The sequence below is a fragment of the Corapipo altera genome, unplaced genomic scaffold, assembly GCF_003945725.1.
Source record: "Corapipo altera isolate COAL_440 unplaced genomic scaffold, ASM394572v1 62, whole genome shotgun sequence".
Lineage (NCBI taxonomy): Eukaryota > Metazoa > Chordata > Aves > Passeriformes > Pipridae > Corapipo > Corapipo altera.
The window spans coordinates 1,494,925-1,521,558 of record NW_020884894.1 but is presented as its reverse complement, the minus strand read 5'-3'; the positions used below and the strand labels follow the sequence as shown (position 1 = coordinate 1,521,558).

General features: G+C 38.6%; 1 protein-coding gene across 4 annotated transcripts; it reads left to right on the top strand.

The window, feature by feature from the left end:
• The first annotated feature begins 166 nt into the window (after positions 1-166).
• CYLD (CYLD lysine 63 deubiquitinase) lies at positions 167-24,638 on the top strand. Of its 4 annotated transcripts, XR_003528246.1 has the most exons (18): positions 460-573; positions 3,635-4,295; positions 5,488-5,790; positions 6,680-6,785; positions 7,846-7,938; positions 8,468-8,584; positions 10,135-10,514; positions 11,921-12,086; positions 12,891-13,032; positions 13,582-13,704; positions 14,989-15,080; positions 15,793-15,859; positions 16,967-17,099; positions 17,480-17,588; positions 17,855-17,973; positions 18,571-18,787; positions 20,244-20,495; positions 23,310-24,638. XR_003528246.1 is itself a non-coding variant. In XM_027646780.1 (17 exons), the coding sequence occupies exons 2-17, from the start codon at positions 3,789-3,791 to the stop codon at positions 20,426-20,428; spliced, it is 2,859 nt and encodes a 952-aa protein (XP_027502581.1). In that variant the 5' UTR covers positions 167-314; positions 3,635-3,788; the 3' UTR covers positions 20,429-24,638. The 4 variants fall into 4 exon arrangements, 3 of the variants coding, with proteins under 3 accessions (XP_027502581.1, XP_027502583.1, XP_027502580.1); XM_027646780.1 differs by lacking the exon at positions 460-573 and adding an exon at positions 167-314 and having other exon boundaries at positions 20,244-24,638; XM_027646782.1 differs by having other exon boundaries at positions 5,488-5,655; positions 20,244-24,638.
• The last annotated feature ends 1,996 nt before the right edge of the window (positions 24,639-26,634 follow it).

The window sequence follows — 26,634 nt, the reverse complement described above, 5'->3', positions numbered from 1 at the left end:
GGGGGGGGGCCGTGCCCGGCGGCGGGGCCGGGCCGGGGATGGCGGTGCGGGGGCTCCGCTGCGGGCGGGGCGGGGCTGCTGTGCGGGGGCCCGGCCGGGCCTTCCCGCAGCTCGACGTGAATCCCCGGGCAGCGCAGAAGTGTTTCGGGACTTTCCTGCCCTGTCCTGCGCGGAACCGCCCGGAGGGGGGAGAGGACGCTCAGAAATGGGGGAGAGTAATCGTTCCCCAAAGCTCGGCCGAGCACTGTGGCTCGCACGGACGTGTCTTGCCGTGGAACTCTTCGTGAGGGAACCAGTTTCAGGTTTTTTCATGTGTACGTTGAGCCGCGACTAAATTTCCTTGCTCCGGGTTTTAACCTTCCCTCGAAAGTTATTTTTGGACTGTCGGAGAACATAACTTTGCATCTCAGCTGTTTAAATTCTTTTTTGGTGTTAAAGTTCTCTTAGAATCTGTACAATTTATTTTAGCCTCTTCGTTTTGTGCTCTGGATCACAGCTACGGACTCGTGTTCACGCTGAAACCCGATAGCTGATTCAAACATCTCTATATAGTTCATCCGAGGCTCCTGCAGGGTAGGAACAGAGTTCTTGTATTTCAGAGCAAACTCTTTTTATGATGGGATGTCTCTGTAGTGACAACAGTGCCTCATGACAGAAGAATAAAAAAGGAAGTTAGGGAAGCTTTGAAGTTAGATTTTTTTATGATGGCCTACCTCTGACGATTTTTAAAGTGCTTTTTTCTTCTGAAGTATGTAGTGTTGCAGTCATAACTGTGTTTTGCCTGTTTCTCCCGAAAATCCTTTGAGCATGAAAACAATTCAGGTAGTAGGTGGAGTAAAAGAAGGTAGTAGAACAGGCTCTGACACTTAAAACGCCTGTGGTGGGCAAGTACTCTTTGGTTTGCACAGAGTTTTGTAGTTGCTGGTGTGTTGTGCAGTGTAATGATGACTTGTTGGTAAGTGTGCTTTGTTTGGTTCCCAAATCGATTTGTACTGAGGTCTAATAGTTTATTCTGGCCCTTGTCTGATACACGTGGGCTGTTTGCTCAGCAAGGCTTTTACTTTAGTTGCAGAATAATCAATTCCATGGAAAATGACTGAAAAAAGAAATTTAAATCCAGTGGTTTATGTAAATATGTTTTTGATATGTTGCCAAAGCTTAACATCCTTTTAACAAGCTTTTCTGTGCTGCTGAAGTACTGATTTATCACTTTTATTATTCTAAAAGAAGAGAATTTGGGTTTTAGAGCTGTATTTTCCTGTTGACAGGGGACAGTGGTGGTAGATAAGTTTTTAAAGAAGGCATTTTTATAAAGGGATAATGAACTTTTTAGTAAAGGAAAGCCTTTTGGTACTGTATCCAGTGGGTTTAATAACATCTCTGTGGATGAGGACTTTGAAAGACTGACCACACACCCTATAAAGTTATTGTGATATAATCTAAATGCAGTTGTTAACATGTTTTCACACCAAATTCTTTACTACTAAACTTGTGAAGATTGTTGCAGCAATGGACCTGCAAGCAGGGTATCCTTATTAAAAATAGATATGATAAATAATATTCTAAAATTAATATTTTAAAGCTCTTGAACAGACTTGTTTTTTAATATATTATTTTCATGCATACTTACTAAAATTAAAATGAATTATTTCTCTAAATAAGATAGGAAAGGTCAGGTTCCCTGTAATGTCAGAGATACTTTTTTTGCAGTGTATCGGGGGGTCGGTAAGTTTGTGGAATGGCTTACAAAAAAAGAAAGTGAAGTGCATCAGCTTTTGAAAGCTGAGAACATAGAGTGAGCTATGAAGAACAAGACAGGATCTATTTTTTCCCCACTGTCTGGAAAAAGTAAGGGGAGAGAACTAGAGAGAACTTGGAGGAAACTATTTTAACATCTGAGTAGACTTACAAAAACTAATGGTCATGTAATCATGTTTCAGTGTGTGTGGGGGGAAATCCTGTTGTGTTGTGTATCAGTTTCGTATAAAGCATTGCTATTTCATTCCAATACTGACACCACTTTTTTGTTAATCACCAACAAACATTAAAGTCCATTTATGAGTATCAAATGAAAATGAAGAAAAATATTTTTTAACTTATGAGAATACATTTACAGTCTACCAGAGTTTCCTTCAGTGAGGTCTGAAACTGTGCAGATTCTGTCCCTCGGATGTTAATTGCTTTGCAGATGGAAACACATTAAACCCCATAATTCCTGTGAGCTGCTGCAGCAGCAGTGCCTCAGTGTGATGGCACTGACACCCACATGCCACATCTGTGCAGAGGAGAAGCAGTTTGGAATGGCTGGATGGCACAAGAGGCTCACCAAGGCAGCACAGAAATGTGTGAATTCCTGGGACTGAAAGATGAGACTTTGCATAAATTTCGGGTTGTCTGTGGTTGTTACTACTTTTCTCTGGGGGAAAGAGTTTTGTTAAATAATCTTTCTGTTTAAAAAAAGATGATGAAAATAGCTACAGTACTACTGGATTCCATTGCTTTCCAATAGCTTCTGAAATGGGGATCAAACTGAGTAGGAGAAATAGCAATGAGTTTTGTGATGTTTGAATGCCATCGTAGGAAAGCTGGGGAGGAACAGGGTACCTTGGTGCAAGGAAAAGAGATTATTTGCTTTTAATTTATTGAAGTTAAATCCATAAATAATCAGTGAGATTCTCCTTTAACCAAATGCAAACTGGCATCACAGATTACAAACAGGAAAATTTAAAAAACTACATTTTTAACTTGTACGCTGCCGTTTTCTGCCATCTTTGAAGAGTAAATCCTGCTGAGATACTGTGGATCTTCCTTCATGTATCCAGTAGGATCGAAACTGTAACCATTTGTGTGTATGTATTTTACTTTTGTACCTGCTGCCATTCTCAGTGAAGTATTTTCAGACTGTTCTTTTTTAGTTTATTGGTTGCAAACTACAAATCTTAGGATGATGTTTAACTAAGATGTTTATTTCTAGGGTATTTTACTAACTGAAAGTGACGTATTTCTTAATTTTTTCTCAGAATTTCATGTTGCAACTTAGGTGCAATTTGGTTTTCATACATTGTCCGTTACTTACTGGAACAGGCCATTTCTTTATTTAAAGAAATTGATGTTATGAGTTACTGAAGTTTCCATTTTCTGCTGCTCTATTTCGTCAACACAATTTTCTGCTTCACTAAATCAAAATGTTATGCAGGATGACAGATGCAGTGCACTTTGTCAGAAATAAGTAGTCACTAAGCACGGGAAAAGATCTTCCATAAAATATTGTTTGTAAATTTGAGAAGGATGTTTATTCCTGTTCATGTGAACTTAGGTTTTCTTTTTCCTTTCACTTATGTGTGTTTTATGTGTTTTCTGCATTTCATTGCACTTTTTTCACAGCTCCTTTCTTCAAGGAACTAGAAAAGGAAAGGAAATAGGCAGTAAGTAGTAAAAATGGGTAAATGGGTCTGTCCATGATCAGCAATATTGTGGCTGTTCTGGGACTGTGGTCATTGTCTTGGATTTTGCTGAACTATTACTCTGTAGGAGGAGTGGGTCTTGTCACAGATTTAAATTATGTTTTACTTAAGACTAGCCATACTTTCCCAATGTAATTTTCTCCTTTCTTTCTTTTACTTTTTTATTCTAGGCTTCCTGCTCTGAACTCGGTTCCTTGCAAAATGAATATTGTGTTGTTTGACAAAGATTGGACCTTCCAGTAGAATTTGGAAAGACCACTCTGCATAATTCCAGAGCTTATTTTTCTTGAAGACTTCTGTGCAGCTTTTAAAGTTTTAATCACAATGAATTCGGGTTTATGGAGTCAAGAAAAAGGAAGTTCATCCTACTGGGAAGAGCGGATCTTCTACTTGCTTCTCCAGGAATGCAGTGTCATAGACAAGCAGACCCAAAAGCTCTTGAAGGTGCCCAAAGGTAGCATCGGGCAGTTTTTCCAAGACCGTTCTTCTGTGGGACACTCCAGAAATATTCCTTGTAAAGGCAAGAAACTGCAGATTGGATTAAAGATTCTGGAACAACCTCATGCAATCCTGTTTGTGGATGAGAAGGATGTTATAGAAATAAATGAAAAGCTAGCTGAGTTGCTTTTGGCTATTACTAACTGTGAGGAAAGATACAGTCTGTTTAAAAGCAAAAGCAGGTTAGCTAAAGGCATCCAAATAGATATTGGCTCCCCTGTTAGAGTACAGCTGAGGTCAGGAGATGACAAATTTCCTGGAGTTGTTCGCTTCAGAGGACCCTTAATGCAAGACAGGTCCCTCGCAGGGATATACTTTGGAGTAGAGTTGCTGGTAAGTCTTTTGCCAAGGGGTTTTTACTTTATAGGATGAGCTAAAAGTCTTCGATGTGAAGAGGAAATAATAATAACTTATTTTTTAGAAGCATAGTGACCCCTGAAAATTGTTACCTTCAGTCTTTTCATAAGTATTGTTTATTAGGTACCCATGAACATGCCATATCACATCAGCCTTGTATTCTACACGTTAAATGAAGCTTGATGAGGTGCCTGGGCTGGCAGAAAGACTTGAATGTACTTTTGACTCCTTTTAACCTAGAAAAATTTAATTCATAGAAACACAGAATGATTTGGGTTGGAAGAGACCTTAAAGATCATCTTGTTCCAATTTCTGCCATGGGCAAGGACACCTTCCATTAGACCATGTTGCTCAGAGCCCCATTCAGTCTGGCCTTGAAAACTTCCAGGGAGGGACCATCTACAACTTCTCTGGGCAAAATTAGTTATATTCCCATTGTGGTGCATATGTGACTCTCAGATTTCTGTTGAGTACTTTGTTTTTCCTCCAACGTGTCAGGATATGGTCCATAAATGCAGGCTTGGATTTTAGGGCTGCTGTTTTTGTAGATCCCTGAAAGTCAAACGGCAGCTAGTTAAGATAGAGAATGTAGCTGTTGTGTGCAAAATTAATGCCAACCATAAGCTTTTGAAGGATTAGGTTCAGGAGAGTGCTCCTCTTGTATTAGAAGTATATTTTTCAAAGTACTCTTTAAACTTTTCCCAAACTTTGCAGTTCCCACTGAGAACCTCAGGGAATATCAGGCCTAAGTGCTTCTGAAAATCATCTCTCTTTATTTGGCATACAAGTGGAATTTTTGAATGCTTAGCATTATGTCTAGTGTGAAGTAGTCTTGTCTTGATATGGGAAAAATTTGATGATGGAAGCAAGATTTGCACCTGAAGAAAACATGCTTCTCTGAGTAAAAAGGCTTCTGCCTGCAGCTACTCTCTAATCTGATGACATCTTGCTCTTTATTCCCCTAAGATAGACAGTGTTTATATTTACCACAAATTCTGACAATAGAATTCTCTCAATATAAAGATAGTTCACCAGGCAAATTCTTAGTAAGATTTGTCCAAAACACTGGATTGTGTTACTGCTTTTTTAATAGTCTGCTTTTGCACAAAATACATTGGTTTTTTTCTCTTTTCTTTTTTTTCCCCCCTCTTCCTCCTCCGACACCCAGGAAGAAGGTCGCGGTCAGGGCTTTACTGATGGACAGTACCAGGGCAAGCAGCTTTTCAGATGCGATGAGGACTGTGGGGTTTTTGTTGCTTTGGACAAACTGGAGCTGGTGGAAGATGATGACAATGAACTGGAAAGTGACTATGCAGCTCCAGTTGACACAATGCAGGTAGAACTTCCTCCTCTGGAGATCAACTCCAGGGTTTCTCTGAAGATAGGAGAGAGTATAGAGTATGGGACAGTTATATTCTGTGATGTCTTACCAGGAAACGAAAGTTTAGGATACGTTGTTGGAGTGGACATGGTAAGAAAATAATCTGACTTTAATAACTTCTGCATGTGTGTTAGCTAGTAAATGACATGCAATTAGAAGAAGACACATTATCCCACAAGCTACTTCAGCGGAGGCTGACCTAAAATGGGAAATAAACACTTGTGTTCAAAGATGCCCCTTGGTGGTGATTGTTTCTTGATATCAGGTAAATGATATCCTATTTGATGCTAAAGAGTTCAGGAGAAATACCCTGGTTATTCTGAGGAGCCTCCACTGAGCTACTTGCCATGTTAGGTGTCAGTCTTGAAGTCATAGAGCTGAGTGTTTGTCTTGTGAGACTGGCTTTGTTCTGCCTGTTAAAAAAGTAGGCTGGATGTATTTTTCTTTTGTTAACTGTTTTTAAAAGCTTTTTTTTCATGTTACTGTTTTTTTGCTTGACTTTGTTCTACCTTAAAAGTATTGAGTTTCAAGTACAAAAGTTGATTTTTCAAGAAAATGTGAAGCCTGTAATTAAAAAATATTTCGAGCAACTTTAATGTTTTAAAATAGACAGCTTTCAAATTTTTGGTAGTTTGAGATTATGTTTTGGCTTTGGTTTTGTAGAACAGATGCTTCCATTTTCTTGGTTGTAGTAGCTGTTCCCTAACAATGCACTGAAGTTGTTCTAACTTGTTTATCCGTAATAGTTTTTAGTAGAGGAATGCTTTTTAAAGTAGGAAATATTTCTCAAAAGAGCAGGTTTTAAGTTTGCTTTTGTGTTTAAAGACTGTAATCTTTGGCTGTTCTAAATACAAAATTTGTTACAGGAAAAAGTAGACGTTGTCAAACCTTTCATTTTCCTACTTTTTATATTCCTAAAGACATATGCATGATGCAAATCTTCTCTTGGGATACATGTAACATGTTTTTCTATTTTTAGGATAATCCGATTGGAAACTGGGATGGAAGATATAATGGAATACAGCTGTGCAGTTTTGCAAGTGTAGAAAGTACACTTCTTTTGCATATCAATGACGTTATTCCAGGTATGCCCAGCTTTCTTAACCAGAAGGCAGACTTTGATAACATCTCCACCTAGGCACAGTTATATTATTAAAACAATACTGCAAAGTTAATATCCTTAATTCACTTGAAGTAGTTTAACCTTCTGTGTTATAATTCTCTTCAGTTTTCCCCTCCTTTGCATTACAGTCTCACTAGTAGAAAAGCTTTAATATTGAACAAAATTCCTGTCAAATAGTATAGTATTTACAATACTTTGGAGTTGTGTCATTCATTCATTCATTCATATTAGTGGATATGTGAGTGTCTGTAGCAGGAATCTTTTGTATGGACTGTTGTTAAATTTACTCCAGGAGTTTAAATATCTTGGATCAGAAAGCTGGTCTTTCTGTGCTGGAAAGGTATTGATAGTATTATGTATGCAGTCTGTGGGTAAATATTTGAAAATGCATAGCAAGACTGTGGAAAAATTCACAGCAGTAATTCACGGAATAGTGTTAACTTGTAATGACTACAGTTCCCTGATCCCTTTTCTGAAGAAAGCAAAGTTTTTATAAGTAACTTTTGCTTGGACTCTGTCTGTAGACAGGTGCTAATGAGTGTGTGGTCTGTAACTGTTGCCCTTGCTCTGTAACTGTTGTCCTTGCTCTTCGGTTTGACTGATTTATGTTCATCTACTCGCTGGTTTAGTTGAGATGCTTGATTTTGCATGAATTTTCCTCTCTTCTCTGGAGAATTCATACAGACTCCATTTTTGGGAGAAGAGCATTTGTTGTAAGTGTGTTGGTAGAAAATAAAGTTCAGAATTTCATGCGTCTGTTTCCTGTAATGGAAATATGCACATACATTGAAGTGTTCATGAAGTAATGGCAGACTTCAGAGCAAAGTAGTTGCTGATGTGATAGAAGCAAATCCTGCACACGTAAAATGTTGGTTATGTGCCAAGCAGGGTTTTACTCCACTCAGTTTTAAAGCTCACAGTGACAGCCCTTTGTTTGGTTACCTTTGGAGTTAAACTTCTCTGTAACACAGTAAAAACATAGAAAAAGGAAGCTAATACTCTCTTCATACACCATGTCTTAGAGACTGTGTCACAGGACAGGAGACCTCCCAAGCTTGCCTATACCTCAAGAGGTGACAAAAGCGTGTTCAATCACAGTAAGCCAAAGGCTACAGGTATGTGTGGGAAGTGATTTTCTTCGCTTACGTAAGAATTACAAGTTTTTATTGCTTGAGGAAAAGTACTGTCTTTTCTGGCACTGGATGCTGACAGAGATGATCTTCAGTAAAGTAACTGTGGTTATATGTTGGCACGAGTTATAGCTGTGTGGCATTGCATCAGTAATCTGTTTGCCTACTGTGAAATTTTAGTGCTTTAAAAACAAAAAAATACCTGCTGTACACTGTATCACAAATATTTTCTTATATCCATAATTTATAGTCATGAAAAATTTGCACTTGAGAAGTAATTTCTGCCTTCTTTTCAGGTTGGGGACTTGAAATTTCAGCTTGGAGGATTATGTTGGTTTGGTGTAGATTTGTAAGCTTAGAACTGTGTTAGCCTTGATGGGAGAGTTTGCTGCTTTGTGTAAAGGCAGTTGGGTCTTTTTGAAAGTATTGTAACAAATTTATACTATGAAATAAGAGTGTAGGTAACCTTTTTAAGTAGAGATTAACCTTTTCATTAAAGTATGTTGTTTTCCAGGATCTACCTCTGAACCTGGAAATAGAAGCAGATCTGAAGTCTTCTACACATTAAATGGCTCATCAGTTGACTCTCAGCCTCAAACAAAAACAAAACCCCCATGGTATATTGATGAAGGTAAAGAGAGATGCCTTCATGTAGGCATATACTTTATTTAAAAAAACCCACAGAACAAAACTAGAGTGTATTATGTTCTTCAAATAAAACAAATATGAGATTAAATGTAAAACAGTTGGAGTATATTGTCTTAGTGGAAGACATACTATATCATAAAAAGCATCTTGAAACCTCTATGAGAGTGTTCTGTCTTAATGTGACCTGTGGTTTTATTCTGCATGTAGGAGATTACATTCTTGGCAATGTATGTGCAGCTCTGTGGGAATGCATATGTCTTGCAGCCAAAATAAAAGCTGAGGCTTGATGGAAGACATGAAGATATTCCTTATAGCCAAGTATACAGAGTAATTGTATTTTGCCTGTCTTTGTAGCTAATGTTACAGTTCTAAGGGAACTATTCTGCCATGCCAGCTAATCAGTCTGGAAGTGGGGAGGGGGGAAATAATCTGACTAAGTATACATGTTTTTTCAGTATTTTTTAAAAGTTATTTCTGTAAAATCTCTCTATGAGTTTTTAGAAGTATGAGTGCACATGCCTAAAGGATCAGTATATCTTGATTTGCTTCCAGACTTTTTTTTTTTTTTCTGGCTGATAATCTTTAGAAAAGTATAGCTGGCTGGCATAGTGACTGAAGGGGTAAAGGCTAAACTAATAATGTTAATTTACAATGGAAGCTATTGCAGCAGTAGCCCCTGAATTCCATGAACTGTAAAAGAAAATGGGTTAAAATTATTCTTGGTTGTGTAACAGTTGTCATGTTTTTTTAACTTTTTTTTTAGACATTAACTTTGGTTAATAAAACAGTGTGAGGAGAGCAGTTAATGAAGAAGAGGCTTTTGTTCTGTGAATACCAATTGTGTAGTAGAGATCTTTCCAACTCAGGATATTTTATGATTCTATGTAGAGACATGAGAGAAGATACAGAACACTTGTGCTAGTGTTGTGATCACATCTAGTTATGGTCTCTTTTATCAGGCACAACATTAGTCGTGACATATACAGACACTGATAGGTTCCTTGTGTTAGAACCAAAGTATATTGTGATAAGAGTCAGGGGAATAAATGCTTTTCCCTTTGGAAATTGTGTCTGCAAGCAATTACTCATGTCTCTGTAAGCTGTAAACCAAGTCCTTTCCTCAGTCACAATGGCCAATGAACTCTTCCTAGTTTTGCCTGTTACAGTTCTTGTGACTGTTAGCTCATGTTCAAAGAAAAAGTCTCAGGATGAAAAAAAGTTTTCAATCTAAACCTTCCTATAGTTTCTGTCTAACATCTTCTTTTTCTGTGCTGTTTGTTCTTGTTGTTTGTGGTAAAAGTGATGGGGCTGCAGCAGTGTCTCCTCAGTTAGTTCTGTCTCTCCAGTGTTGCCAAGTGCCAAATTTCTTCCTAAATGTCCCTCTCTGGCTCTTAGTGCTTTCTGTACAGCCACAGGTTAAATCAGATGTGGTTGCAAATACACTTCATTGGTTTGAAAGCCAAGTCTTTCCTTTTTTAAAATGGGGTAAAAAAACCCCAACACTCACTAACATCTTGGTTTTGATTTTAACAGCTACTGAAGACCCTGCAAAATCACTTACTGATTCATCTTCTGGATTTGGGCATTCTTCACCACCACTGCAACCACCTTTAACAAACTCTGTGTCTACAGAAAACAGATTTCACTCCCTCCCTTTTAGCTTGACAAAAGCAACAAGTACAAATGGTACTATGGGACACAGTCCTCTCTCTTTATCTGTTCAGTCAGTCATGGGTGATGTGAATACTGCAGCTAACCAGGACAGTCCATCAACAGCAAGCCCAATTGGGAACTCACATGGTCTTGAAGCAGGTTCCTTGGCTGAAGTTAAAGAAAATCCTCCTTTCTATGGAGTAATCCGCTGGATTGGCCAGCCCCCTGGAGTAAATGAAGTGTTGGCTGGACTGGAACTGGTAAATATAAATTGTAGTTCCTATTAGTGTTAATTACTAGTTTTGTTTCTCAGAGCTGGTCCCTGTATACGTGTCAAAAGCAGCCAATCTGGGGGGATTTGCCCAAAACAGGTTGCCATGTGATGTCCTTAGAGCTGAATTCTTCAATGAGCTCTGACTTTTGTGGCTGTCCTAGACCTTACCCTGTTAAGAGGCTCTGAGATGTCTTCATGCTACAAGGGGTAATTGAATTTCTGGGACTGATCACTTCCTTGCTTTAAAGGAGTGTCCTTTGCTTACATTATGGAGATTGTAATTGAAAAAAGCTGACCATATTTAAAGGTCTTTTGAAATGCAAATTTATATAAAATGCCCTGACTGTAGTAGCCTTTACTGAGTATCACTTTGATGTTTGTTTTTTGCATACCAGCAAACAGGCAGAGTTATGACTGTCAGAGCCATAACTCTGGTTTTGATAACTGTTAGTAGTGATATAGTTGATTTGACAGCCACGTGCTTTATGTGTTTCTCTGGGCTCTTTGGAAAAGCACAGTTTCTGCAAACGTGAATTGCTGTTCTGCACTGACATTTCTTCTGTGGCAGCTGCTGCCAGGGTTGTGGTTGGCTGTCAGTTAAATTGAGGTGTACTCAATTAAGAAAATGAGGTTCTTTTATTTTGGGATAATGTTCAATAAAATTGAACATTATACATAATACATATACATAATACATAACACTGTACAATTATGTGAAACACAAACAAAGTAGATCAGAACGTGACTGGAATTCCAGCTGTTACAAAAAATCCTTATCCTTGTGGGTGTTTTGGATGAAGTTGGAAGCCACAGTTTGCCACAGGTGTTCTGAGACTGCACCTTAGGGTGTTGTGTGTTAACCTGTGTGTCACTTGTGCATTTCTGCATTAAAGCCTAGCAGTAGACAGTATACCTTAAATCATATTCTCAAAGATAATAACTTGTTATTGTTCATACCTGGTTTGTGTTGTTTGTCCTTGATGTACATTTTGTGTGTTCCAAAGCAGGCATTTTTCTTGTGCAGCACAGTCACACTGAAAGTATTCACACTACCCAATGCTTAGTGATTTTAACTGAGTAAAAGGTGCTCGGTACTGCATGTGTGCTCTTCCTAATTACAGAAGGAATCTGGACTGGGTCTCCCCTCCCACCTCCCCAAGCTGCTTCTGATGAAATTTTAAGCATGAAGAAAAAAACCTACAACTCTTACTTTCCTCAGCAAATCCAGTTAAACAATACCTCAGTCAAAGCTTTGTATACTAAAATGCAGAAACACTACATATTACGATTAAGAGTACCTGAGGGGGGACTTGTGGGTAGATACTTTATCAAATGTCTTACTGCAGAATTCTAGAAATAAGAAAAATAGTGAATTCTCACTTGAATTTCCAGGAAGATGAATGTGCAGGCTGCACGGACGGAACATTTAAAGGAACTCGATACTTCACTTGTGCTCCGAAGAAAGCTCTTTTTGTTAAACTCAAAAGCTGCAGGCCAGATTCCAGGTTTGCCTCACTGCAGCCTGTTTCCAACCAGATTGAACGCTGCAACTCTCTAGGTACTGACCTTCTGCTTCTTTCTTGTTTATCAGCTGGGAACTGACCAGGGGTTTGGTTTCATTTATTCCTGGAATAAGTTCTTTGTATTGAACACTTGAGAATCTGTACAGGTGTTACTTAAAGGAGATTAATGAATAGAAGATCAGCCTGTACGGAATACAGCAGTTCTGTGGATTACTCTTTTATGCTTTAAAACAAGAAAATGTTCATATATTTAAAGACATTTCATAAAAGGGATTTTTTATGCTGTATGTTTTTTACTTTAGAAGTTGTAAAGCAGTCTTGCTGAAAATGGTATTTGCAACTCCAGCAATGTGTGATTGCATTGTCAGAAATAAAGGCAGCTATTTTTCTATATAGCATCAAATTAATTTATTTTCTAAATATTAGCATAAAAAAGTATGTATTTTTATGGTAGAATTGAGTGGTGAAAAAAATTTTTTTTTTTTTGCTAACTTCAAGTATTTTAGATTTCTGGGGACCCAGCAAAGAAAAGTGTCTGATACTTGTAAGATAGTGTGAACAGGGCATTTGTAATGAAAAGAGAACTTCATTCCTACTGGATAAAATTAATTCAGTGCTTGCAGGCTTTCTGAAGCACTCTAATGTGCATTACCAGTGGAATGTAAGGCCTCGTTTACTCTCTGGAACACTGAGTTTCAGCTGTAATAAAATGCTATTCTAGTCCAGAGAAGGAATGCTTACACTAAGGCAGCAACTTTAGCTATAAAACATTAATAGGGAAATCTCAAGGGGAGTAAAATTTGAGGCTTTAAAGTGTCTTTTGAAAAAAAAAATTTCAGCCTTTGGAGGTTACTTAAGTGAAGTGGTAGAAGAAAACACTCCTCCAAAAATGGAAAAAGAAGGTTTAGAGACAATGATTGGAAAGAAGAAAGGTATCCAGGGTCATTACAACTCCTGTTACTTAGACTCCACCTTATTCTGGTAAGTTCATAATTTGTGTAGTAGCATCCCATGCTAGAAATGCAGAACATGGATGACTGTCTGTGTGTGTTACTGTGCAGCTCCCGTGTCATGGCTCCAGCCTGACATGTTACTGTGCTCTTCCAGTGGGGAGCAGGTTCTGCAGCATTTGCTGTGTAACAAATTGCTATTGATGTCCCAGCTGCTCTGGCCCTTCTGTATCTGCTCAGTTTGGCTGAGGGAGTCCCTGGCCTGTAAATGGTTGAAGGATGAAAGACAACCCAGGCTGCAGGTGGAAGGAGGGAGGGAAATACCCCTTATGGCTTATTTGCACAGTCCTGCCTGGGCAACTGGTTCTGTACTTTGCTGCAGAAAGCACACTGGGTTAGAGTGGGCTTTTGCTATTTAGCACAGCTGTGTCGTCCCCTGTCCATAATTACTGCTTTGGGAGTTTGTTTAGTTCTTTAATTTTTCTGTGGCTTTGCTTGCTTTCTCTTACATTGCTCAGACATCTGAATGGTCATATCTTCCAGGGTCAAAACAACCTTCTTTTTCCTTTCTTCTTTGTAGCCTGTTTTCTTTTAGCTCTGTTTTGGACACTGTGTTGCTCAGACCTAAAGAAATGAATGATGTAGAGTATTATAGTGAGACTCAAGAGCTGTTGCGGACAGAAATTGTGAATCCTCTGAGAATGTAAGTAAAGCCATGAACTGGTCTCTAATATAAATTAGAGAGATCCTGCTGTGTATGCATTCCTCTTGCAAATCTGAGAAGTTTGGCTGCCTGCTGCTACCACTCTATTCAATTTATTTTTTTAGTATTTTTACTTGTTCTTCATGGTAAATTTAATTAGTGCTAACTGGAAGTAGTTATTCATTGTTTGGTGATAAAATATTTTCACTAGTCTCAATTTGGAAATAGGATCAGCATAAAGCTATTTATACAGGTATAAATAAAAAAGCATTGATAAATACAAGTTAAGTTCATTCACAACATTCTTATTTACATGTTTTTAATGCTGTTGTACTTGACTAGAAAAGTATGTGAGTTATCTTACATGGTGTTTCACAATTTATTGGATTTGGCAGGGCATTAAAATTTCGTTACTGTTTACATGTGGTCTGCAAGTGGTCAAAACACTTTTTTTAAAGGAACTTCATATGAGCTCTGTAATTTCTTAGGCACAATGAGCAAAGGACACGCAACAAAAATCTGCATGAAAAGTTACTTTTCTTGAGCCTAATTTCTTTTAAACATGAGAATAATACAGTTGTAGTTCTGAAATTCTGTGGGCTGTCACTGAACAATTTATCACAAAGTTTTTATTTTGATTCCTGGAATAAAATGTTGGCCTCTGAACCCTTGTTCTTGTGAGGGTGTGTGTACTTTTCCTGGTGTGTTCCAGGGTTCTGTGCTATAGGTAGGATAGCAGGATACACCCTGAGTAGCAGAAATCTCAGGTAGGTGAGATGACTGAAAGGTCTTATTACCTTTCTACCATGCTTAAAACTTTAGAGGAAAAGACTAAATGCTCAAAACCTCAGCTTCTTAGGTCAGCAATACAGCTCTGTATCTTTTTCTCAAATATTGAATTTTGTTTTTATTAACAACTCCCACAGGGCTGTTATTATGTGACATTCTGAAAATGATATATTAAGTGATGCAAATTAGAGTGAAAACAAATCAAAAGTAATTGACTGACAAATCAGAAAACAGTTATTCTAGTAAGTTGATGATTAAAAATGCTCTTAAAGGCTATAAAAGAACATTGAGCACTGCACTAAATTTATCCTGCATTAAGAAATCTGGAAGTCAGATTGAATATGAGAAGTCAGCACTTGGTTTTGAAGAAATACTGTATGCAGTTAAAGAAGGATTTGAGAACCTGTATTTAAACATTTAAGAGGGTGAGGTTTTTTGTGCTTCTCTGATTTGATCACAAACTAGCTAATAGTTTATTAAACCCATTTATCTTAGATACGGATATGTTTGTGCTACAAAAATAATGAAACTGAGGAAAATACTTGAAAAAGTTGAGGCTGCCTCAGGATTCACTTCAGAGGAAAAAGGTAACTGGGGAGGTTTTCCTTTCTTTGAGACTTATAAGAATCGTAATAGGAAAGAACTGAGATACCTTGCTATGTAATTTTACCAGAACAAAACACCCAAATAGTGTCTTGTAGTAGTAGGGTCTCTACCAGAAATTCGAGTGACCATTGGCTGGCAGAAAGGTCTTTTCTTCTTTCTTGGGAATGTAAGGAACCCTAGCTGGAAAATTTCTGTAAAAATCTTTCACTGCCTGCATTTCTTTTATTGCCTTCCTCTGGCCCTGTAACTCCCTTCTAGCACTTAGGGGAGAACACTGTGATAAAGCTGGGGTCTTTGTTCTCTTTCAAAATGTCCCTTTGGTCCCTGAGGAATAAACTTTTTCACTACCAACATTTCATTGTTACAATGGTTATTTAGTATTTTAAAAATTAAATGTGTAAATCATATTAGAAAAAAATTATCTCCTAACTTTTTGAGCTTTGTTGCCCTGTTGAGCCTGTACCTTTTATTAGGGCCTTTTGACACCAAAAGAATAAATAGAAGCTTACCATGAAAATGTTCATAGTTTGTCATAATCTTACTGTGTTAATAAAGCTATAAAAATTAATGGTGTTTTTTTTAACTGTTTTTTTCCTATGAAAATTTTGAAAACCTTCATTATAAACAAGTCTTGAATAATGCAGCTGGTTTTGCATGCTAACAAAACTTTTTTTTTTCTCTCCCCCCTCGCAGATCCAGAAGAATTTTTGAATATTTTATTTCACCATATTCTAAGAGTTGAGCCACTGTTGAAAATAAGGTGAATCTTTTTTTCTTTGCTGAACTCAACCATTTGTAGAGGCTGATGCTGAGAAACTATCTGCTGCCTTTTAAACTGAGACAACTCTTAAAACACCTTTGACCTGTGATTAAAATTGCTAATAGGATTCAATATAGTAAAGTTATATTGACTAATTTGACACTATTTCCTACCTTTTTTGGTAGGCAGGTTTTGCCATACTGGTGTTGTTGCACAAGCTCATGAGCACAGTTTCATGAGAGCTAGATAGAGATCCTGTGTCCTAGTGCTGTCTACTTGAGATCCTTACTGTCTTCCTGGTAATTATGCTGGAGAAGGGCTGCTGTGAGAGGGCCTACAGCAATTCTTAATGTGGCCTGCAGCTTACAGCTCCTTATTTCTGGGACAAGCTGCACAGATTGCTGAGTCAGTGCATGAGCTGTAGAAACTGATTTGCATTTCTTCTGTTAGGCTAATGAAAATATTTCAGTTGTTTGCCTTGATCAAGTTTGGGTCTCTTACTTTATCAAAATAACAGATGCTGGCATTTATGTATGGATTCACTCTCAGCTGTAGCACTACAAGGGTTCAGCTGTCGTAGCTGGGTTTAAGTGAGGAGGGGACTGTTGCTCACTGCTGTCATACTGTTAGCTGGCACCTGATATTCCCAGGTTCCTTGCTGCATTCTGTGGCAGCAGCACCATTACAAAGCATTTTCTGTAGTTTCTCAGTCCTTTCCTCATTTCAGGACTTGTGTTACTTTACATGCTGCTGTAGTTCTGTGCTGTGTGAGGTGTATCTGTGCCCACTGTGTGTTGTGCTCTGCAGAGGTGGGGGCTCTGACACTGTCACTGAAGCTTACACTGCTTTTGTTTCTTTTAAGTTTTTCCTAAAATCAGTCCACCCTTAGTACTTGTCTGCCTGTCCTCTAAGGCACTTTGTTTTGGGGGGGATTGTGTTTGTTTGGGTTTGTTTGTTTGTTTGTTTTCCTAAAGCACAATATATTTCAATGCAGAGAGGATGTTTTATAAACTATTTTCTTATAGATGTTATTTTCCTAGTAAAATACAGTCATTACAATAGAGCTTCAGAATCTGTTTTGTTTTTTCTTTTTTAATCTGTTTTTAGATCAGCAGGTCAGAAAGTACAAGACTGTTACTTCTATCAAATTTTTATGGACAAAAATGAGAAAGTTGGAGTCCCAACAATTCAGCAATTACTAGAGTGGTCATTCATCAACAGCAATTTGAAGTTTGCAGAGGTTGGTGACAGCTGTTACCTTGTTAGAAGTGATGATATCTAGATATTTGCCCATTCAGCAGTGGGACAAAAGCAGGATTTGGTGTAAAAACATGTGGACATGTTGGAAATGGGAATACTATGTCAGTGGTCCAGGATGCCTACATAACAAAAATATTTTAAGGCTGACTTAATGACATGTCTCCTTTGGCTGAACAGACCAAAGGGATTTAGGCAAAGAATTGCTAAAAGAAAACTTCTTAGTTACTTACAGTAAGTTGTTTTAAGGACTAATACTTTGAGATATCTCTGACAATGGACTGCAAGTTTAAATAACATGAATACATTTATAACATTAGAAGTATCTCTAATCATTACATTATATTCTGGCATTTTATCTAGGCACCCTCTTGCCTGATTATCCAGATGCCTCGGTTTGGAAAAGACTTCAAAATGTTCAATAAAATTTTTCCATCCTTGGAATTAAATATAACAGACTTACTTGAAGATAGTAAGTACATAACACTGCATGAGTGTAATGAGAGTTGCTGAGAGTGACTAACACAGTGAAAGTAACTACTCCTGGTAGTTTGGGTGGTTTGTTTTGCTGGGTTTTTTTCTATTAAATATTTACCAAGGTTTTTTTAATGTATTGTTTTTCTCTATTTAAAGTAATATTTCTCCTTCCTTTTCATACTCCTTGTCTTGAAAAAAACCGAAACAAAACACAAAAAGCCTCTCCAGATTGGAGACTAATACATTTTTTAAAAAATGCAGCTCCCAGGCAGTGCCGTATATGTGGAGGGCTCGCTATGTACGAGTGCAGAGAATGTTATGAAGACACTGATATTTCTGCTGGGAAAATCAAGCAGTTCTGCAAAACATGCAATACACAAGTAAGTGGTTCTGTTTGTTATTCTGTGTGGGTTTAACCCGAGTGGTTTATGCTGTAATAATTGAAAGGAAGGTGTGAGATTTCTTCATCAGCACTACTGTAACTGCCACCCACCCAGTAAAATCTCTCCTTTGGTGACAAATCAGGAACTCCTGCAGTGTGTTTATCAACATGGCAACTGCCAAATCCAGGACTGGACACAGTGGAGAAGCAGTAACTGTCTGCTTTAAATCCTAATTTATGTACATGCCCCCCTTGTTAGAGTTGATAAATTCATGACATGGAACTGCTTAGTTTCCGTTTGATAATTGCATAAAGATGTCAGTCATGGCTTGTTTTCAAGTCTGAATGTAGTAGAAAATTGTTGCACTAAAGCTGACCTCCCTTCTAACCTTAAGTTTGAATTTTCTGGGCAATGTTGAACTATACTGATGGAGAAAAATAGAAGAAATGTTTAGTCAGCTACTGTTATTGCAGTTCCCTCTCTAAAGCCATTAATCTTCTGTTCAGCAGTAATGTTCTTTTTAGCTTTGTCTGCCACCGAAACAAATAATCTTACGGGGTGTTTTCCTTTTCTGAAATATCACTTCAACTGTAGGTTCATCTTCATCCCAAGAGACAGAGTCATAAATTCAATCCGTTGTCACTTCCTAAGGATCTGCCAGACTGGGACTGGCGGCATGGCTGCATCCCCTCCCAGAAGATGGAGTTGTTTGCAGTTCTGTGCATCGAAACCAGCCACTACGTAGCTTTTGTGAAATATGGGAGGGATGACTCTGCCTGGCTCTTCTTCGACAGCATGGCAGATCGGGATGGTAGAGCTTTCATTTATTCTCTTCACCTTCTCTTAGTTTTTTTAAGTGTGTTTTAGATTTCAGCGACTATTTCTTAAAGCTATGAGGATATTAATATTGTTTAACTTGATGTACTCGATGCTGGTTTACTAATCTTGACCTAGCCTTACCTCCACACATTGATTTCATGGCAGCTGCTGATTTGCATAATCTCAATTTCACCTAAATTGGATACCTGAGTGAGTAGATTGTACAGAAACAACTGCAGAAATTTGCTAGCAGGACTCCTTATATGTTTTTCTGTGCTTTGCAAATTTGGCAGAAAGAATTAATTTTAAATAATCAACTGCAGGAATGTATTTTTAGTCTATATTTAAGTGGATGTACATGATCATCAGATAGTATGCAAATATTTTTATTGCTTTTTCTTAAATGACTTACTGTAGATGTCTTTAGAATAAAAGAAATAGTCAAACATTACAACATCTATGCCATTCCTTTGAATCTCTTTAGAGTTACCAGTGGAAAATTGTTACCCTGTAATAATACAAATGTCAGTAAAACAAGTGTTCTCTTAGATACTGCTATTTAAACAGATACTGTTTAAATAAGGACTCTGTTCAATTCTGGTGCCTGAGAAAAACAGTAAGAGATGAAGTGTCAGACTCATAGTAACAATTTTTGCATGAAGAATTCTTGAACCCTTGTGTTACAGTGTGGTTTGGCAGGGAGAGAAGAATCTTGCCTCCTGTTGAAAATGAAACTGCTGCAGGATTAAAGTCACTTTCTTATACCAACCAGAAGACAATCAAGCTTTGTTTCACAGTGTTTGAAATGTGTATGACTGAAGTCTTTATTTCAGGAATTTAGATCACATGAGGTGCTGGATATATCTCCTGCTGATCTTAGGGGGTTTTTTTGTATCACAGATATTTTCCTTCAGCTTTTCTTCATAAGTTAAAAATGTGTGCTGGGAACTGCAAGATGGATGTCCGTACTTGTGTTGTTTGAATTAGCTCACTTTTATGTGGAAAATGGCCAGGAGTAAACTCTGCTTTAGGTGTTGTAAGTCAGGTAGAGCCGGGTTTGTAAATTCATCAGCTGTTACCAGTTGTCATGTTATTAACAAGTTCAGTAGCATTAGAGGTGGATTATGTATTCAGGTCACTCTCCCAAAGTCATACAGAATTTTTAGTGTTAAGGAAAACCAAAAGTTCTCCTTGGGTTTTTGTGGTGTTTGTGTGGGTGTGGTTTGTTAGTAAACACCACCAGATATTCTGACACTAATTGTGATTTTTCAAACAATGCACTTTTTATAGAAGTTTACCCTGCAGAGGTCCAGAGGGTCATATTTAGGCATTTTAGAAGGCATTTTCAAGAACTGGTGATGCTGTCATAATTAAAGTATATGATAAAGAGCAGATGTATGCAGGTGCTATCCTAATCCATTTCTCCTTCTTTCCTTATGGTTTAAAAGGAGGTCAGAATGGCTTCAACATTCCACAAGTTACCCCATGTCCGGAAGTTGCCGAATACCTGAAGATGTCTCTAGAAGAATTACACTCACTAGATTCCAGAAAAATCCAAGGATGTGCACGAAGACTGCTCTGTGATGCTTACATGTGCATGTATCAAAGTCCAACGATGAGTTTATACAAATGAAGAGGGATCTCTGCAGAACTGAAGAAACAGTCGGGGGTCACCAGCTGCTGTGTTTGCTGCATTCTGGGTTAGTTTCAATGCAACCGTTGCTGGCAATGGAAGAAGTTCACTATGACAGCAAAAGGATTTACTGTCCCAAAACCTACACATGGAGTTCTGTAACTGAAGTATTTTAAGCATTTTGCACTCTAGGAAGTGTGCTTGTGTGTGTTTGTTTTATAAACAAAGTTAAGTTACTAAAACTTAAAGCTTTAAGTGCATTGATTATACACAGGCTTTTTAAAAATGGTAAAGGTGAAATTATATCAGGAAAAATCTCCTCAGTCCATTGGGAATGTAAGGATACACACAGTGTGCATGCTCAGTGCATGTCTGTGGATAGGGATAATGATTCTCATGTGTTTCTCTACCCCCACCCTGTTTCCCCACCCTTCATCTTCTTAGTACCACAGAGTCTTCTCTTGAAGAGAGAATAACTTCAGTTTTAGTAAGATAAATTTTAGACTGCTCATTACATATTAATTTTGTTATCTACTACATTCTTTTCAGTTACAAAAATTAACGTTCATTTAAAAATCTGAATTCCTGTCTTGTGAAAATCAAGCACACAGACTTGCTGTGTCGTTAACTTGCAATTTTTGGAGGGGAAAAACAGGAGGAGAGAGAGGGTATTAAGGGGAAGCATAATTGCTGAAATATAAAATTAGCAATGAAAGTTAACAGATGTCTTTTTCTAAGTGTCTATTTTTAAAGAAACAAAGCAGTCTGGAACAGAACAGCAACTACACACAAATGATTCTAGGACAAAACAATAAAATAGTGGATTGCCTCAGGGAATGTTACTGAAGTGGATTCTAGTCCTTGGTAAACAGAACTGACTTTTCTACAGCACATTAAGCTACTGCCTGGGAATGTGTTATACATCTGACTCTTCATTTCAGGATTACTAATATTAAAAAGAGAATATTAAAAATCTCTGCCTGGAAAGATGAAACTATAAATAAAGGTAGAGTTTTACTGTATACCAAGTACCTGATGAAAACTAACTTGAAAAGCTGCAAAACCTGTGTTAATGTAAAATACTGTACTTCAAAGTCTGTTGGTTCCTGTTTGCAATGAAATACTGTTGTTTTAGTTGCCTTTTAGCTACTTCTGTCTACACTGACTAGCAAACATGCAACTATATATATACAATACCATCTGGTTGTACAAATTGCATATATATGAATTGTACATTTTCAACTCTTGAGATGTTTTATATGGAAACTTCCTTTTGGCGATCAAGTCTATAGAAGGAGAGAGAACAAAATATAACAGAGGAAAAGTCGCTTTGAAAAAGCCACTGTTTTAAAGGCAATGGAGACTGATCCCATATTGTCAAAAATGTGGTTACTTTGTTTTTCTTGGAAAACCTATAATCTTTCTTTGGGACACACTACCACAGAACAGTACTAGAGAGAGATTTGAAAACTGCTTGAAGACTAATCTCTGTAAAGCAAGGTCGATCTGTTCCTTTAGCTATTGCATGAAGTGTGCTCTAAAATTTTTCACTTTCAAGAGCAATGAAATTATTAGAAGTGTCACTGTTGCTTTTGCCTCTACGAGTCTCCTGGCTTTCACATTCCCTTGCCTTATTTATTTAGTCTGTGCTCCTTGGCAAAACTCTCTTGTTTCAGTACTGCCCTGAGCTCTTGACCTCTTTCTCTCCTGGAAAAATTCAGTGAAGCTTTAGGTGATGGGTTCTATAACCATCTGTCAATGGATTGGTTATTGTCCATGGGCACTTCCTTGGGTACAGCCCATCCTGCTCTGGGACAGTAGCTGGGATGTGTTGGCAAAGATGCCCTGGAAGCATCTTGTAGGTAAAGAGAGCAGGCCTTGACTTGCTTGTGGCAGCTTGTGTTCACTGACATGAACTAGAGACCAGTTAGGTCATCCAAGCAGAAGGTGTGGTAGCCCACCCTTGGCTGTACATTGGAGTAGAGGGTTGGCCCCAGCCTCCAGGTCCCTCCAGTGATGTTTTTAGAGCTGTTTGCAAAGCAAAGGCTGAGGGGACTTGTTAAAAAAGACAATAGTAATACAACACTCAACTCACTCTCTACAACGTTTGAGCCCATGTTTGATCCCTTCCCTCCCCCAGCCCCACCATGTCACTTAACCTGGAAGGAGGTGCAAGTGTCTCCTCTGAACAAAGAGCAAAGGCAGGCACAAGCACAAACCTTTGTACCAATGAGACCAGTTTGAATGTCTGGATTCTTCTCTTCCCTAGCCCCATATTTGTTTTTGACTTTTCCCAGTGCATTAATTTCATATATCTTCCACTGGTGTCATCTTTCCTGCACCCCCAGCCCCATTACATAGTTACCTCTTCCTGCCAGAACTTTGAGAACAGCCTTGGACCTGCTATGGCCGGAGGACAGAAATAGAATTGGCAACCCTGCTAAAGTTTTCTAGATGAATAATCTTGTAGCACAATACCCACTCTTTTTTACAACTGCAAATATCCAAGAATCACAGTTTTTCGGGATATATACTCTATTATCAGAAGTGAAGGAATTGTTTGGCTTCTTGCCTCCAAGAACGGAGGGAACATTCACTACTGTGCACTTGGTGACAAATACTGTGTTTGGAAAGACAGGCAGTGCTTTGCAGCCTGCATTTTGTACTGTAGATTATTGCAAAACAGTTTTGCAAACGGTATATGGTTAGTTTATTACTCACCAGTTAAGAGGACAGAGAGGGTTTTTTTTATAATGTTAAAAAAGTTTTGACAGTCTTTTTTTAACCTAAAAAGTGTGATGTACTGCACTGGATTGAAGGTGATCTGGCAATGTAAGTGAAATGGTATAGAAACTAACCCCAATTTTATTTCCTTTCTCAGGAACAAGTATTCAGACAGAAAAGTGATTTCACTGTGAAAGGAAACTTGTAAAATAACTTACATACTTATATGCAAGGGTAAGAAAGCTTTTTTTTTTTTTAGCCTTCAGCATGTATTTGTAGGGGAATTGAATTGAATAAGCTATTTTGAAGTCTGCATTTTAATTATCTGCTGCTGGTAAATGTAATGCCCAAAGATTTCAGTGACTAAGCACCCAACATTTATGTTGTTTAATGCATTTGGAAACCTCTCAATCAGTTCTTCTTGCTCTCTTTTTTTTTATATAGTGAATGTCCTCAAAAATTAATAGCGCTCAGATCATTGCTCTGTGGTTTGGCTCATACGTACTGCTGACAATGGCCTTAAGCTGTGAGTAGGAAAACATAGACAAAATGGTTCCTGACAGCCTGTAAAAATGTAAAGTTTCATAGTACATAATCTTTCATAACTGGGAGAAAACCTGCACCCCTATACAACTCACCTGCTCTGCTAAACATTTTTAGAACTTGGGGTTCAAGACAGAACAAATCACTGTGCCACTAAACACTTGCTTATTTTGAACGTAGAGGGTGAGGAGAAAAGGTCTTAGTTTAAGGTGATGCCTTATACATTACTAAAACAAACAAACAAAAACCATCAAACCCCCACCCATCCAAACCCAGTGTAAGTTACATCAAAATGCTTGTCTTTGGGTGGGGGAGATAACTGGAGGAAAAAAATGCAAAGATATCTATGTTAAGTAAAGGTCTTTCTAATATCCGTGATACCAATTCCGTGCTCTTGAGAATTGTAGTACTGTGTTGTACTAAGCAGCCTGTGAGATTCCCATTTTCAGCAAGTACTATGTGTAACAAGAATTCCTCTTGATCATAAATGGTTCATTTCAATGCACTTATTTTTCTCGTGCACTTTATACTCCACTGCCTCACTGAACGTGCTCACCACGCTCCCTGAGGATGGCCTGTTCCATACAACACCAAGGCACACCGTGCTGCACTCTGGAACAGTGTGATTTCTGAACTGAACTGGTGTAAAAAGCAGCTTGAAAGCTTTGTGTATTTTTACCACTGTAACAAAGCATGTTTTTATCTGTTCTTGATGTTTTGCTAAATAAACACCCCATGTTTTGTGCACAAATAGTCTCTTAAACTTACAAAGGCTGTGTCCAAGAAGGCATTAGGGAAATAAATCATTGGATCAGATTGCCCTCAACTAGCCTTAATTTTTATTTTTTTTTTTCCAATGGTAGAGCTGAATGAGTTGCTGCTGGAAAGGAATGTACCATGTGCTCTTTCTGTATTAATATTAATTAAAAACATTGTTCTTATGGCTCTATTCATTTCTTTGGGGCTTGGAGTTTTGGGAGTTTCATGAAAAAGAATGAATACAGTGGTGAAATAACTTGTTTTGCATCCTTTGAGAAAGATTTATGTTTATACCTTTCTGTTACTCCCTCTTCAGCATTTCTAGGAAACTTGGGAATTGTACTGTATCAAATCAGGTCTAACAGTACGACTTCTGTCTTACCAGTTAGTACCTGATGCTGTAAGGGAAAACCACTGAAAAACAGCTATAGTTACCTGTAGTTTTCCTGGGGGAAAAAATTGCTTAATTTTTAAATGCTTAGTACACCACTTTGCTAACCCCAGTGAGCAGCCTAATCCTCCTGGGACTATGCTGTAGCTTCATCAGCGCTGAATCCACAGCTCCCAGTTTACATACATTTTCTATATAGAAAAAATCCAGTATTTCGAGGTGTAACTTTTTTTTTTTGTTGTTATTTTCCTGAGTATAATAAAAAGAATGGAAAAAATCCTACCGGGGTGTGTAAAAGGAATTCTGTCCAGGTAAGTATTTTTAAAATCTTTATCTCACTGAAAATACTTAAACACGTGTAAAAATAGTCGCAAAAGATATTTTTAGGAAAAAACACCCACTTGCGCAGAGTAAAGGGTCGGGTTGATTTTTTAAACTGAGGTTTTTCGCTTGCAATAAGATTGTTCTTTGCCTTTGTAGAAGTTAAAGCTGAGCCTTGCAGTGACAGGTCCCCGATCCCGGCGGTCGCGTCCCGGTTCCCCCGTTCTGCCGCACGAGGGCAGTGCCCGCACCGGCTGCGGCTCCCGCGGGCTCGGGACGCGGGCTCGACCCTCCAGCTTTGCCATCCCGGCTTTGCAGCGCTGCTCTTAAAACTGCCTCGGGCCTGAGGCACCTGGGGGCATGTGAGGCTTTCACAGGTGTGTACGTTCCGCGCCCGCCCCAAGCGCACGGCAGCGCGGTTCCGCCGGGCGTGAGCAGCGCTGCAGTCGCCCCGTGCTCATGGACAGCGCCCCAAAGCCCGGCAGGATGGTCCCATCGCATCTGCACTGCCCGTGGCAATGGTCCCGGTGGCACAGGGCAAAACTCTCATCGTGGAAAGCTGGATCCAAAGGGCACCTCTGAATGACTAACGCAGATACTACTGGGAGACGCAAAATGCCGAGGAAATCTTGGGGCGATTGCAGCGCTCAGTGGAAGCTGATGAGAACTGTTAACAGCGTGATTGGCAGTAGCAACTTTTCACACCAAAAACTTTCACGCAAAACCAAACGTCACAGAAAAGAGCCAGCGTGAGTCACACCCTTCAGGCGCTTCAGGAGGAGAGAGAGGTCCGGGCATGGATGCTGAACCTGGTGCTGTGGCTGCACCTCCCTCAGCCCTCCCGCTTCTCCCAGGGCTCTCCCTCAGCAATCTGCTCCCTCTGACAGAGGCCCACGACCAACAAAAAACATACTGCATTTTGTGGCTCTAATAGTCAGGTTTTGCAGCTGATTGACCTGTGTATACAGAAATTTGACCATGGTTATTGTCAGTCACTAATCAATTTTATCAATTAATTAATTGAAGGAAAAAATTGGAGCTTTTCTAACAATTCCCTATATGTATTATTTAACTGAAAACTGAAATAATTCCACATGTGTATTTTCTATCTCTGGATATGCCTGGCTCTCTGCAGCCCCATTTGGTTGCTGAGACTGGGGTGGGGTGGGGTCTGTGGGACTGAACCCCCTGCCCACCCACTTAGTGACAGCCTGTACCTGCACTGACAGCAAGGCAGCTCTGGCTTCACCACCTGCCCTGCAAACTACCTGCCTGTAGGTTTCTAATTTTTTTAGGAATCTCCTCTTTCCATCCACTTCATTTTTCAGCTGTTTCCCTGTTCCACGAAGCAAAGAGACATCTGGGAATATAAGGATTATTATATATATGTTACATAGCAATTTCTTTTTAAACAGTATATAAATTGGCTGGATTTACCTTCATTTTCTGGTGAGACCAGTTTGTCTAT

Coding starts and splice junctions, on each gene's coding strand:
- CYLD (XM_027646780.1), top strand. CDS start 3,789: ATGAATTCGGGTTTATGGAGTCAAGAAAAAGGAAGTTCATCCTACTGG. Junction 4,296..5,487: donor ACTTTGGAGTAGAGTTGCTG/GTAAGTCTTTTG, acceptor TCCGACACCCAG/GAAGAAGGTCGCGGTCAGGG. Junction 18,788..20,243: donor CAGCATGGCAGATCGGGATG/GTAGAGCTTTCA, acceptor ATGGTTTAAAAG/GAGGTCAGAATGGCTTCAAC.